Source organism: Aulonocara sp. 'chitande type north' Nkhata Bay, linkage group LG23, assembly GCF_057382095.1.
Source record: "Aulonocara sp. 'chitande type north' Nkhata Bay isolate Kocher_YH1m ecotype deep benthic linkage group LG23, A_spYH_male_GT1.1, whole genome shotgun sequence".
Classification (NCBI taxonomy): domain Eukaryota; kingdom Metazoa; phylum Chordata; class Actinopteri; order Cichliformes; family Cichlidae; genus Aulonocara; species Aulonocara sp. 'chitande type north' Nkhata Bay.
The window spans coordinates 13,111,714-13,126,118 of record NC_141365.1 but is presented as its reverse complement, the minus strand read 5'-3'; the positions used below and the strand labels follow the sequence as shown (position 1 = coordinate 13,126,118).

The 14,405-nt window shown below is 44.2% G+C and overlaps 1 protein-coding gene across 2 annotated transcripts in view; it reads right to left on the bottom strand.

The window, feature by feature from the left end:
- Nucleotides 1–14,405, bottom strand: part of ssbp4 (single stranded DNA binding protein 4) — an 87,874-nt gene that overhangs the window by 64,534 nt on the left and 8,935 nt on the right. For both annotated transcript variants that reach the window (XM_086282347.1, XM_086282346.1), the window contains exons 2-3: nt 11,426–11,498; nt 6,309–6,370 (exon numbers count right to left, since the gene is read on the bottom strand). In XM_086282347.1, coding sequence (XP_086138473.1) covers nt 6,309–6,370; nt 11,426–11,498 — 135 coding nt within the window. The remainder of the gene's footprint in view (nt 1–6,308; nt 6,371–11,425; nt 11,499–14,405) is intronic.

Below are 14,405 nucleotides of genomic sequence, written 5' to 3'. Positions count from 1 at the left end.
GGTATATGTAGGATGGGACCATTGTCGGTGCCTTTTTTTTTCCTTTTCAATATAGGGCCACCCACATTTAGAAGAATAACACACAGTTGTTGTCCCATCCTTTTCAGAAAAGCTAATCTGTAGAAATGATCTAGGGAGTCAACATTTGCAGTTAATTAGCAACAGCAATCTGCGAGAAATCTTGCACCCTTGTTATAGTAAAATTTCTATCCAATTATCTAATCATTTCAATCTAATCATCTCATCATGGGAAGCTCTTTATAGTATTATGGGATGTAACTGGTGGTTTAAGCCACACGACTCTGTACAAAGGATGCAAAGTTTAACAGCTCTTACTTTGAAGAGTCACAGGAGAGATTTAAATTACAGCTTGGGGGTCATATAAACTCTTTTATTTATTCAAATGAGAAACGAGACTAAAATATACGAGCCAGCGTGGCCGGCGCACACAAACACGCGCTCTTTGTATCCTGAACAGAGGAGGAGGAAAGGATTAGCGTCCAGCCGTCCAGAAGATGACAATTACTAAAATTAAATGCCATCACGATAATTATTTGCAATTAACTGTGGCCTCACAGAGCCAGTGGTTACAATGTGCTTTTCCAGTACAATAAAGAGGGTAAACAAAGACACTGAAAGACAGCCACGCAGGCTGCTAGTAGCTGGTTTAATCCTGTGTGCGTCACTCAGTCCGTCGGTCAGTCAGCAGGGAGACGGAAATAAAAATTAAGACAGAGATGGAGATCAGGATGCGGCACGAGTATAAAAGAAAAAAACTCAACGCATTTATCATTTATCATCATCGTGCCTTATAAACCAGAAATGCTCCATGTGCTCATTCAACAGTCTATTTTCTCAACCTTAGGTAGCAGAGAGCGGCACGAGGCTAGTTACACCCTGAACAGGTTCCCTGTCCGTCACAGGACCTGCCTTTGGAAATGGTGTAATAATACAGTAACTGTGACTGAAGAAAGTCCTGCAAAACAAACCTGACCCACGAGAAAAATTAAGCTGTCAAACTTGAGACCCAAAGACAAAGAGCCCGCTCACACAGAACAACAGTCACAGAGGCAGTGACTGAGGCTTAGTGATCAAGCTTAATGATGCCCAGAATAATTACGCAGTAACAGCAAAGACATTCGGGCCTCCTCTCCTTGCAGGGGGGATAACTGTGCATGACATGGCTAATAGGAAACATTTTGTCTGTCTAGGAATCCCAAAACAGTATTCTTTCAACTTTCACCGATTTCACAAACATTTGCACTTGGTCGACAGAGTAGTATCTGAAAGTCAGACACCACCACACAGGCCTGGAAACCAGTTGGCAAGAAGTTATATTCACCTACAGTTGGCGAAGTTGCTGGCAGCCACTGTGTCAAACCAACGCACTGAAATCAACCTCTTTGTGACTAATAGCACCTAGTGAGTGCCAGCAACCACTCGCCAATCAATCGGGGAATACACACGGTTGGTTGCCAAGAAGTCTCTAGGCCTGTGTGACGGGAACTAATTCTTCTGGACTGAACCAATTTAAGTTCAGTAAGCGACCTTTTGATAACTTTAGTAAAGTAAGACACCAAATCACCAAATTTCTTTTATAGTGTATTCGCACCATGACATAACTGACAGAATAAGGAAACCTTTGATTTCAGTTCATCCAACTCTCACACACTGTGCAAAGTTAAATTCGGCTCACTGCAGTAAACTGTATGCTTTTCAGATTTTCCAGGTTTCCACTGATTTGACTGTATTAAGTGTGAGTTATAGTAAAGTGCTACCTCCTAGTGTTGCATATGCATTGCTTGGCCATCACCACTGAAACTAAGACAGTGTTATTAAACTTGGAGCTCATAACTTTTTACTAAAAAGTATGAAGAAGAGACTTCAAACTTTAAGTCTACACAGACTTCTTAAACTGAGAAAGGCTGCAGATGCCTGTGACACAAAGCTAGCTAGCATGTTAGCAAGCAAGCAAGGCGCATCTTGTTTAATCGTACTTGTTCTGTGCTTACACTTCATGTTACCGCCAAACAACTATCACAGCTGTTGAGGTCTCTGTCACTGTAGAGGATTTCACTGCTGGTGACGCTAGCATTAATAATGGATTATGTTTACATGTATTTACCACCACTATTCAGCCAAGAATCAAAAAATCCCCTGTTTGTGTCTCTTCCTTGTTACTGGAAGGAGACACAGATCCCGTGGGGGTTGAAACAGGAAATTCTGACAAATCAAAATGTGCTGAGCAACCCGCTGTGGTGACCCCTTATGAGTAAGGGAGCAGTCTAAAAGTAGCCTATATTTACATGTAGTGTATCTCCCCCTTGGAATATAAACCAACAAAATTACAGTTTAATCACCATCACTTAAAAACAAAAGAAAAAAAGCAATCAAGAGTGAGAATAAATGATTATTTAGGCAAAAATAAAGGGGACTAAACAGGATGAAATACAGAAGGATGTCAAAGAACAGTCCAGACATTTGGGAGCATCGGATGGCTACTCTCACTTTGTTTGCTCTGCCCCCACAAACAAGAATTTCAGCTAGAGGCTATCACAGAGAAGATCCCTCTACAGTACATACTGTTGTTGTGCCTGTGTGTGTGTGCACTGGGATGAAGGAGAATTCAGTGGCCATCCAGTGAAAACTGGTTAAAGCAATCGATTTTGGGATAAGGAGGAGACAACTAGCAGCGGCCAATAGAGAGCGAGCTAATGACACAATCAACACCTGCAGCCCTCACTGAGCCTTTTCTTTATCCGTCCACCCATAACAACAGACGTGGATGAGTGACCCCCGCTACCAGCCTCCCTCCCCTTCCCCCTTCTTAGAGCCACGCTCTTATTCTGAAGCCCCCCCCCCCCCCCCCCCCACCTACCAACCATCGGTGCCCTACAGGAAACAGCCACAGAGGCAAAGACAGAGGGAAGAAAGCCCCAATGAGACACTAAAAGGGGGGGAGGGAGCCGGGGTGGCTGTGGGGTCGGGGTCTTAGATTTGGCTTTTTAACACAAAAGAGGCTGGAATGTAAAGAGTTAATCCATTCGGGGGTCTCTCTTCCGCAAACAAAGGGACAGGCCTCCAGACAAAGGTTGAGGGAGGGGTGGGGGGAGAAGGGTGAGGGATGAGGGAGGCTGGTGGCTTTCCTACCATCTGGAGCTTTTGTTTTGGGGGAGGCTGGAGGTTGGAGGGGGGAGGGGGGGTGCCGGCTGGTTTAGGGATGGACAGGGGGCTCCGCCCTCTTTCTCCTCCCACAGCCAACCCCCCAGACCCCACTCCCACTGAGTATCCGTGTCCACGTGCTGCGTGGCCCAGACAGACGCCCCTTAGCTAGGTCATACTACACTTCAGCCTGCCCTGCCCTGCATGGCTAATCAGCAGCCTACTCTCCAACTGCTCTCTGACACACACACACACACAGTATCATATCCTGCACTACTGAAATATATCAGTACAGTGAAAATACACTAAAAGTGCTCAGTTTCCATTTGCCTCATACACACACGCACCCGTGCGTGCACACACACGGCTCCCTGAGCGCTCTTATTGGTTCAGGCAAGAGCAAACTTGGGCTGCACTGTATGTTTGTGTATGTCATTCTGTCAGTATTACTGGTAGTGATCCAATTGAGAGCTGTCAGGTTGAGAGAAGCCAGGTTCTTTAAGGGCCATTATGAACCGTGTCAACAGGCTACACAATCACAACACACACTGGGGCCTGGAGGATGAATGAACGAAGCTGCATGTCCGGGTTTATTACACAGGGCCAGCCAGGGGCTTTGGGGATGAGCAGGATAGCATGAATGACAAACAAAGCGGGCCCTGTCAAACCTCTTATCCCTTCTCTTTGCCCCTCCTGCTGCCTTGCTGAGGATTCAGCCTCTCAACCTCCTTGATGCTCTGCCTGCTCGATTCTTTGTCTGCGTCCGTTCCAGCTACCCAGCTTCTTCTGTCCTGCCTGTTTTCTCTCCCTCTTCGCATTAGAGTTGGATTTTCTATTAGCTGGCTGACAAGCGGAAAGGGGAAATCCTACTTTTGGGTGTTCTTATTCCTTTTAATTCAGACATGGAGAAAAACATGGTACGTGCCAGGCTGTAATTCCACTGACCCTGTTCTTCCAGCCAGATAAAAAAAAAAAACAGTGTCTTCTATTTACCCAGCATTAAGAGATCTGACAGATTTGTTTAAAGGAGCTGAAAGAAAAGAGGCACGGCCCACGTCAGAGCCTTGTTCCATTAAATGAAGCATCAGGCCAAACAAGCTTGAGGACAGAGCAGATGTTTTCCAACCGGGAGGCTCACTTCCCCAGAGGGGAGCAGGACAGCTGGGACGGACACGCAGAAGGAGGTGAAGGGTCAAGTGCATGCCAGGGTTCTTTAAAAAAAAGAGCGTTGTTTATTTTAGTTCAACCCGCTGATATTGCCACGCAGCAGGCGAGGTCGTGGCATGCTGTGACAAAAACCGCACTCCTTATCTTATAGTCATACCTGAGTCATCCTAAAAACACCAAAAGAATAAACACATTTCAAGGATCTTTTTACCAATTCACTGCAGCCATAACGTTTCTGTACAATATCCAACAGAGGTGCAGGTGAGATAGGAAGTCAGTCAGAACTATACTTCAAAATTCATCCTGCTACCTCTATCAGCAGTCACGTCATCAGTAACCACTAGTGACGCGGTTCCATTAGCAGCCATACATTCCCAAGACATGACTGCCTCCACTGTGTTTGACAGGTAATGAGCTCTTCCTTTCCTTTTCCGAATGTTTCTCTTCCCATCAGGCTGGTAAAAGTTAACCTGGGTTTCATCTGTCCAAACAATCTTTTTCCACAAGTAGGCACACTCTTAGATGTTTTCTGGCCAAGTCAAGTCTTATCTTGGCTGTAACCAGCGGTTTGCACTTTGATTGATCCCAGATGTGGACAGTGGTACTCCTGCCTCCTAAGAACGTTCTCTCCACATGTCCTTAACCAAGTAAAGAACACTAACATCATTTGGTTGTCTTCTGTGGTGTTTCAGGCCTTTGGTACTGCTGAGCTGGCCAATAAAAAGTAACTCTTGATTTGGCCACTGCTGAAGTTTTTGCTGTCCCTCTTATAGGTGTGTTTTTGGCTCAGTGATAGCTTACTCCACGTGTATCAACACTTCTTTGGACCTCACAGTCGACGTTCCAGAGAACGGATATCAAATTCAAGCTTAACACTTGGAATCAGCAGCAGATCGCTTATCTGCTCAATTTGTCATGAAAAAAAAAGAAGAGGGAACAGGACTCACCTGGCTATGAGACTGCTCGTCAGTGTACGGTCTGATTACGTATGAGCCTCTGAAAAATGGAGGCCATTGTACAAAAACGCGTTAGGGTTAAAACTACTTGGATTAAAGCTGAACGTCTGCATTTCATGCACATCGTGATTATTTGATTTAGGATCTACCGCGGAAGATCACAGATGCGAAATTATAAAAATTATTTCTACGTTTCTAAAACCCCTGACTGGTGGTGGTCAGAGGGCCCGGTGGCACCAGTGTCCGGCAGCCTCGCCTCTGTCAGTGCGCCCCAGGGCAGCTATGGCTACAATGTAGCTTGCCATCGCCAGTGTGTGAATGTGTGTGTGAATGGGTGGATGACTGAATGTAGTGTGAAGCGCTTTGGGGTCCTTAGGGGACTAGAAAAGCGCTATACAAATGCAGGCCATTTACCATTGGACAGAGGGTGCTTACGTTCTCGCTGAACATTTTGAAAACCAAACATCTGGTACTCACAGCCACTGAGCTGTCTTTCCAACTTCCAACTGTCTTTGTTAATTTCATTTTTTACCCAATTTTTCACCCTTCGCATGTGTACAGCCCATTACAACACTATCAACATCTCCTCGGGCAGACTGTCTGAAAATATGTGCTGTTACCCTCATTTCGGAGGATAACAGATACACACTGCATCTCCCTACAGCTAGCTTTTTACTCAGTTTGGACTTACTATAAACACTGTCACAGGACAGAGGATCTGTCTCCGAATTTGACTCTAATTGAGCAGTGCACACACTTCAATGAGAGGTATAAAAAAGCAGTTTAAATAACAGACCAGGGGACGTTAACTCACTTGTCAGTCAGAGGGATGCCAGGAGTGCAGCATTTAAACATGTGTGAGATGATGCACTTAGCATTCCCTGCAATTACCGTCCTTCTCCACCTCTGCACTTCCTTTTATTCCATTAAGGGTACCTTTACAGTATACATGTGAACTGCTGGAAAAAACAAAAGCGTATGTAGCCAAGAAAAATAGAAAAGTACAGATCAGTGTATACATACCACCACCATGAGTGTAAAAATCCAGGAGGTTCTCCAAGCGTGATGTTCTTCTCCCATCGGATCTGTTAGAAAGAAGCAGGACGGAGAAAGAGGGTTGAAGGAGACAGAGGAGAAAAATGAAAAATTGGACACTGCAGCATATTTAATGCATAATGTAATCATTTTGCTCAGCTGTCCTCCCAACTTTAGACTGACAGAGCGACAGTCGCATAGGAAAGTAGGCCGATCAGAAGCATGGCGCTCTGCAGAGCAGCGCGGTGCCGAGTTTGTGGATAAGAAACTGCGACTGTCTTGAAGCGGCGGTCCTCTCTGCTGCCCTCACAAACCAGCAGAGCTCCTGTCTGTATCTGGACACCGAGATAAGATCCGGTGACAGATAGCAGACCAACTGCCTGCTTCACACACTCCTGCTAACACGACTCTACACACACAGACTCGTATATACAACCCGAGAGATCCTTCACCACAGTCAATGAGGACAGCATGACAGCTGGAAGATCTCCATTTCTTTCCTATATGTGCTCTGTCTTGTGCGCTAACACACACACACACATATACATATACACACACATATATATATATATATATATATATATATATATATATATATATATATATATATATATATATATACACATACACACGTGTGTGTGTGTATATATATATATACATAAAATAAAATAAAAGTCTTCAGGTTTTCCATTCTCCACATTTCCCCAGTGCCTAATGATGTGATGTGCCGTATGTTGGTGTGGGCCTGTTGATTTAATGCTGCTAAAGAGCTGAGTGCTGCACTGTGCAGGAGAGCATAGAATGGCAAAGTCCTCTTGGGGACAGAAGTGTATTGTGTGTATACTATAAACCTGAGTGACTCTGTTTTTCTGTGTGTGTGTGTGTGTGTGTGTGTGTGTGTGTGTGTGTGTGTGTGTGTGTGTGTGTGTTTCTCGCTGAAGGAGGAACAGAGGCTAATTGAGGCAGGAGAGTCCAGGTGATAGTGCTCTCATTAGATGAGCAGGTGTGCGTGCGCCTTCAGTCTACCTGTGACGATAGAAGTCCCTTATCTACTGAAACATGCATGTGTGTTTTTCTGTGCACGAGGCTGGGAGATGCAGAGGCCAATAGATCACACATTTCTATCTCTGAAGGAACAATAAAATATAAAACTGCACAACATACAAGAAGCATTAAAGACGCGCTACAAATGCAGAGCACAGGACCAAATTCAGGCATGCTGTGTATCTTTGACAGCGCACTCTACAGCACAACAGATTAGCTCTTTTTTTTTTCTTTCGTCGTAACATATTTGATTTTTCTTTTGTTTTATTTACTTCTGGCATTAGTTAAATTTCATTATTGACACAGATATTTTCTTCGTTTGTGCTTCGTTTGCTTTCAGAGAATCCAGTGCACTTCCCACAATGCCACCAAGGCAAAATGAGAACTTTTAAAAGCCAGACACGAGTATTTTTCACAATGCACCGCAGCCCTGAAATTTTCTCAACGTTACCCGGCAGAGAATGCAAATGTCAATTGTGTTGGCTACTTACAGTCTTTCACCGAGCCAGCTCGCTCGCACAAATTCTGCGTGACGTTCGTCTGAGAGCGGATTGACCACAGAATTCACGGCAAGTGAGAGAAAGTCACGTGTCCCTCTCCTGACTGATAATAGTTTGAGCTCTGAGAACAGACTCACCGTTAGAGCTAGTCTACTAATAGAACGAAGGCTAAAGGTGGCTAGATTTTTATTAAGGCACGAGAAAGTGGAAGGCCAACCTGCTGCGTTTGCTCACATACATCATTATTACTGTTACTGTCATTACGTGTCCGATTTAAGTGGAAACCTCAGAGGCTGAAAAAAGGAGTGCCAAAAACCGACCCCAAAAGCGAGCGAGTCTCCACAGACTCCTATATTAATGTAGCCAGCTTCCCAGCATCAGGGTTCACAGGTTTGTCTCTGTGAATAGTTTCACCTGCATGGTGTGACTTTAGTTTTTAAACAACTCAGACATTTTAGACACTGTTAAGGCTCAAAGTTAGGAAGGTAGACAGCAGCAGCTGATTTTAGCATTTAAAAGTGTGGCTATGCTTCACTAGACTTGTGTTGATAATGATGATGCAAACATTGTGCACGTGCTGTGGCTCTCTCCGTCACTTCTGTGGGTAAAGGAAGCTGGATGGAAACGCCTGACTAAATGACAGGATGTCATCACTCTAACAGACTGATGTTACGCAGGTCATGTGACTGACTCTCAGCATATATAGAGACTAAATAAACCTGAAGACGGGCTTGAAATACTCAAAATCTTTAAGCAGCACACCGATGCAGGCGCTACATTTAAGACAACTGGCATCAAACTGACTTGGCAGTCTTAGCGTGCGTGCCTCGTGGATATGTGGACTCTTCTGCGTGTCTGCCGTTTTAATCCCTGTCTGGGTAGATGTTTTAATTCCTGTTTGAGGCCGTTTAAACGTGTGTACGGATCCGTGTTTGTGTGCCTCGGGTTGCACGCGACCCAGAACTTCACCCCTTTCCAGCGGCTCACCAATAACACTCGATCTCTGGGAGAGGATTCACCCACAAGGGCTCTGAAATCAGCGAGGCTCGCTGCAGCTCAGCTACTTAATCTCTCTGTGCCGCTCCACCATCTCTACTTCATATTTCAGACTCCTGGTTGTTGGCAGCCGGGCCGACCTCCAGCAGCCCCGTCCACCCTGCTGCCTGCCTGCCTGCCTGCACGCTGGTGGAAGCAAAGGCAAAAAAGACCGATTATATCTGACCGATGCATCCGTGTTCCAGGAAAGGCGATGTGAGGCGGGTACGTGTGTGTTTTTTCATTGAAAAGCTCATCATTTTCAGCAGAGCTGGGAGTGATAAAACTTTTTTATTGATTTAAATGAGGGATTTTGATATTTTATATTGACTGTGACGGTTCTTTTACAGCTTATTTTTTCACCCTGGTCAAGTCAGACATTTTTCCTCCAAAAAACTGATGTTTGCTATTTTGAAAACTGATTTTGCGGTTTGTTTATTTTTGTATTCACTGTTCAGTGTTATAAATACGCTAAACATGCTATGTTTAGCGTAAAGTACCTAAACAAAGCTAATATTACCGACTGATACCTGCAGTCGGTCACATTTGATTTTCTAAGAACTACAGTTGACAGCATATACAAACAAAATAATAAAAAAAAAAACTTTTTAACTCTATAACACTTTTATAACAAAAGAAACTGGAAACAGGTACAAATAATTATCTGATTTGGTCAGGTGCTTAAATCCGTTTCTAGTGCGTACAACAACATGTTAGCAGGGCTGCGAGTGTGCACGTGGCTTTTCTCCTGCACCGCTCTGCGCTTGTTGCCCATTCGCAAAACAGACCAGCTCGCATTCAGTTGGCTGTCACCAGTCAGCTGGAAATCGGCTGATTTCGGATGCTTAAGCCTCCTCGGAGACCATAAACCTCTGTTAGTGGATGTCTTCATTGAATTTCTCTTTTGGGCTGGGACTAATGTGCAGGAAGCCTGCTCTGAGGGTCAGTATCACAGATATGCAGCACACATGTGCACCAGCATCTCTACACGACTCCACCCTGACTTCATCTGATTAAACGACACATAAATCACGTCGGTATTAAAGTTGGATGATACAGGCCCGCCTTTGTTTGCCATTAAAGCCCTCTCTGCGTTGAGGACTGTATTAAGCGGAGATGAATAAAGCCAATGAGCAGCAGAGGTGTTCTCCTGAAGGAGGCCTGGACATGGGACCATTAGCAGGAAGGATGTACATTAAGGAAGAGGATGCAACACATTAGAGACCCTACCTCCTCGACAGTTCAAGGGCATAATATAAGGCTAATAAGTCTAGCAGACCTGAAACAAATGGTTAAGTTTGCAATTGTTTCCAATACTAAAGGTACGATTGGTTTAACTTGTTAAATGTCAGAATAGGACAGGAGCAACAGCACCAGCTTACAACATGTCAAACTGCTCCAATTTAACAGCTGATTAAACTGAAACTAATAATGAAGGGATGCTAATCACATTAAGAAGCCCAACTGACAGCATGTTTACATTGTCCCACATTAACAAACACTACAAAGTAGGGCTGCACGATTAACCGTTAGAAAATCGCGATCTCGATTCATATTTATGTGCGATCTCATTTCCAAATGACAACGATTTAAAAAAAAAAAAAAAGAAAGAAAAAAAGACGATTGTACCGCATTTTGATCCGGGACGTAATCTGCATGAAAACAAGCGCTCACTCTTCCTGCTCAACAAATGACAAGGGCGGAGCCTTATACCACGTGATACAGAAGCTGTGCCGTGTGATGCTAAAATTAGCAGGGAAAAAACAACGGAGAGCACGTCAGGGATGACGAGAAAGTGACAGGAGAAAATCCGTCCTGGTCAACCACCCAAACATCAATAACGGGAACCTTTTACAGCGCTTCCCTATGCACGTCGAACTCCCGCAGGCACAAAGAAATTACGGAGGCTATCACTTATCACCTGACCAAAGATATGGCTCCCATCAACACTGTGCAAAACGAGGGATTTAGGAAAATGATCAACACCCTAGACAAACGCTACACAGTGCCGTCCCGCTACTATTTTTCTATTGTTGCACTACCTGCTCTATACACACGGAGACGGAATTTCAAGCAGTACAACATTTTGCGGCAACAACAAAACGTGAGACATTTGTTGTTTTTATGTTTATTTATTGTTTTTATGTTCAGTCTCAACTGTTACGAAGTTGATGTGCAGTTAATAAGTGCAATAAATATTTATACTGGAAAAGAAAATCGTGAGAGAATCGTGATCTCAATTCTAAGCCAAAAAATCGTGATTCTCATTTTATGCAAAATCGTGCAGCCCTACTACAAAGTACTGCTGTTATTCAGCAACTATAAAACAGACACACACACACACACACACACAGGACTAGGCTCACTAACATGTTCATGTTTTTACACTTTCTTAAAGTCGGGACCTCAGCTGCCTGCTCGAACACATAACAGCTCATAATGTGAATTCCATTCCTAGTCATACAATAGAGGGGGAATCACACTCATCCTCGCTGAACAGGAAGTCAAACTAAAAGAGCTTCTTACCTCTGACAGGAAGGTCTGTGCTGATTTCTGGGCACCAACATGCAGCAAATACTCGTACACATATAAAGCTAACCTGAAAAACAAGAGCAGAGACGAGAGGAGGAGTGAGCGCTGAGGATCACAGTGAGCGTTCATTCAGGAGGATTTCAAAAGTGAAGGAAAAGTCAAACGTTTGTGCACAACTGGCGGAAAATCATCGCCGTGTCATCTGAGATGGCGCTCGGATAAACGTGATTTTACAGTACAGATATCATATACACAGCGACGGGGTGATGAATGTTTGATGCGCAGGTTTCAGGATGACTGCTGCTGAGGCACAGAGAAAAACATGGATGAAGAATATCCTCAGACAGGACTCCCAGACGCGAACACACCCTTGTGGATTCTACGTGTTAGAAATGATAACACAAATCACTCTTTAAGAGACAAAAATGATTCATTAATATAAACAGCAATTAGTTTAAGACGGAAGCACAGCTGATAATTATTAGCAGCTTTTCAATCACCTGTGAGACAAATCTTAAATCAAATATTGCTGTCTAAGCTCGGTCCATTAAAAGAAAATCTTTTAGGATCATCCAGCTAAAAGAGTAGAAACACAGCTGCTGGAAATGGCTGAGGAGGCTCTGCAAACAAGCCTTTAATATTACACTTCTGCTGATATCAAAAATATAGTGTATTCTTCTCACACTAAACAATAGACTTTATGTCCTCATATTTACACTTTGCAGCTCAGCCTGTATTCATCACCAAAGCTTTACTCACATGTCCTTTAGAGGGTTTCAGTGAGCAGGAGCCAATCACCGGGTAAAGAGGTGGGCTACACCTGCCAGTCAATCGTGTACGAAAAGACAGACAAGCTGTTCAAGCTCACACTCACACCTGCATGTGACATTTACCAATTAACACAGTCTGCATGTCTTTGTACTGATGGAGGCAACCAGAGCATCAGCACAGGGATAAAGACCCCAGTCAGCCGGCTGCTCCCAACCCAGAGCCTGCTATCTATGAGGCCTGATCACAAAGGATCAAACTACTGAGTTAAACTATTTATTCATGCACAGGAAAAAAAGAATAACGTTCGATTCTACTATTAATCTTTTTTTTTAAAATGCTGGTTCATGACTTTAAACAAGTCGTGCACATTTTGACTGCACAGTTTCCCACCAGTCACCAATAAAAACACACATTTTTTAACTTTTGCTGTAGAAAATGAATTCGGCTCGTGTGATGTGTCGATCCGAGAACCAGTAAAAGTCCGGTTGCCTAGCAACAAGATGGTGGGACTTCATAAAGTCATCGCTTCCCGCCAAGAAACTGTACGACACATTCTTCTTCTCCTTCCTCTCTTGGCTGCTCCCTTTAGGGGTCACCACAGCGGATCATCTGCCTCCACCTCCTCCCATCCCAGCATCCTCCTCTGTCACACTAATGCTCTGCCTGTCCTCCTTCACTACATCCACCCTCAGCATCCACCTTTTCTCCTCCACACACGTCCAAAGCGCCTCCGCCTCGCCTCTCTGACTTTGCCGTGTCTGGCCACCATCCTAGAAACCTTTGATTTCGGTCTTGCTGCTGTCCTTCTTTCACAAATCACCCCTGATACTCGTCTCCACCTGCTCCACCCTCCCCGCACTCTCCTCTTCACCTCCCTTGTGCTTTGGATAGCTAACCCCAGGTTCACTACCTCTGCTAGCATCCTCCCTGCTGCACACATGTACCATGCCTTGTTTCTGCTACTTTTTATTCCTCTTCTCTCCAGAGCATACCTCCACCTCTCCAGGCTCTTCTCCACCTGTTCCCTACTCTCATTACAGACCACAACCCATTTCCATATCTTCATGGTATGGCTCCTCAGCTTTATTCCACTGTAGTTACTACAGATCTGCTCTTGAAAATCGGCACCGGCACAGGTCTCCCTTCCTCGGCCATCCTCGCACTCTCACAGCTTGTGTCCTGAGTCTGTACGACACATTATCCTACTACAAACCACCATGTCCTCTTTTTACGTTAGCTTGTGGAACATTAGATTAAAACCATGTGATTTTTATTTGAGTTTTAGAGGTACTGACAGGCAAATGTTGCATTCTGTGGACAGAGCCAGGTGATCTACCTGCGCCTGCTTCCTGTCTTTATACAGGATAGTTATTCGTAGTAACTTTAAACCCATTATGAACATTTCCAGCTCTTAGATTTCAGTCAAGTGAATTATCACGATTCATAGTTCAAAAAAATATTTATCTGATACGGAGCGTCGACGCAGCCGCTCGGTTCATCCTCCGTGTGAAACAAGCCGGTTTTCCTGCTCACCCTTTAAGCCGACTCCTGATTGGCTTCCCGTGGTGCTGCTGTGCAAACAGCCATAGCTGTATGCCTGAGATGACCACATTAAAGATATCCACTTTCACTGACATCACACAGAGGCGAGAGTAAAAAAAGCTCACGGTAACCTGAGCTTTTAGCTCACAGGGATCACTTGCACAACCTTAAATGAAACTCTGTCTGTGATTAATATGAGAATGTGCTGTGGTAACAGAATTAAACTGACAGAAAGTAAAGAAAAGCGTCTTAGCCCCGCTTCGATGCACAGATTTGAAAGTGGTATTGATCTTCTCAACTAGTTACAGCAGAGAAGGAAACAAACATATTTCTCAGTGGCTGCAAAGGACTTATTACAAACATAAATGTACTTTATATCATAAATAGCATCAGTTTTTAGAGACCAGCCAATTACTTTCTTTCTCTTCCCTTATTAACACTCATCCTACTGCCACTTGGCCAGACTCGCAAAACTCAGGTAAACAGTATTTACCAACATTATTATCACAAAGAACTCAAATACTGGCACCCACTCCCGGTTAGACAACAAATTCATCTGCATAAATCTGCATGGACGCACATGCTTCCCTCAGGTTCACCATTTCAGGACAAAAGCAAACTGCACTACTAAATATTTTTACTACGATGAAGAAGCGCGGAC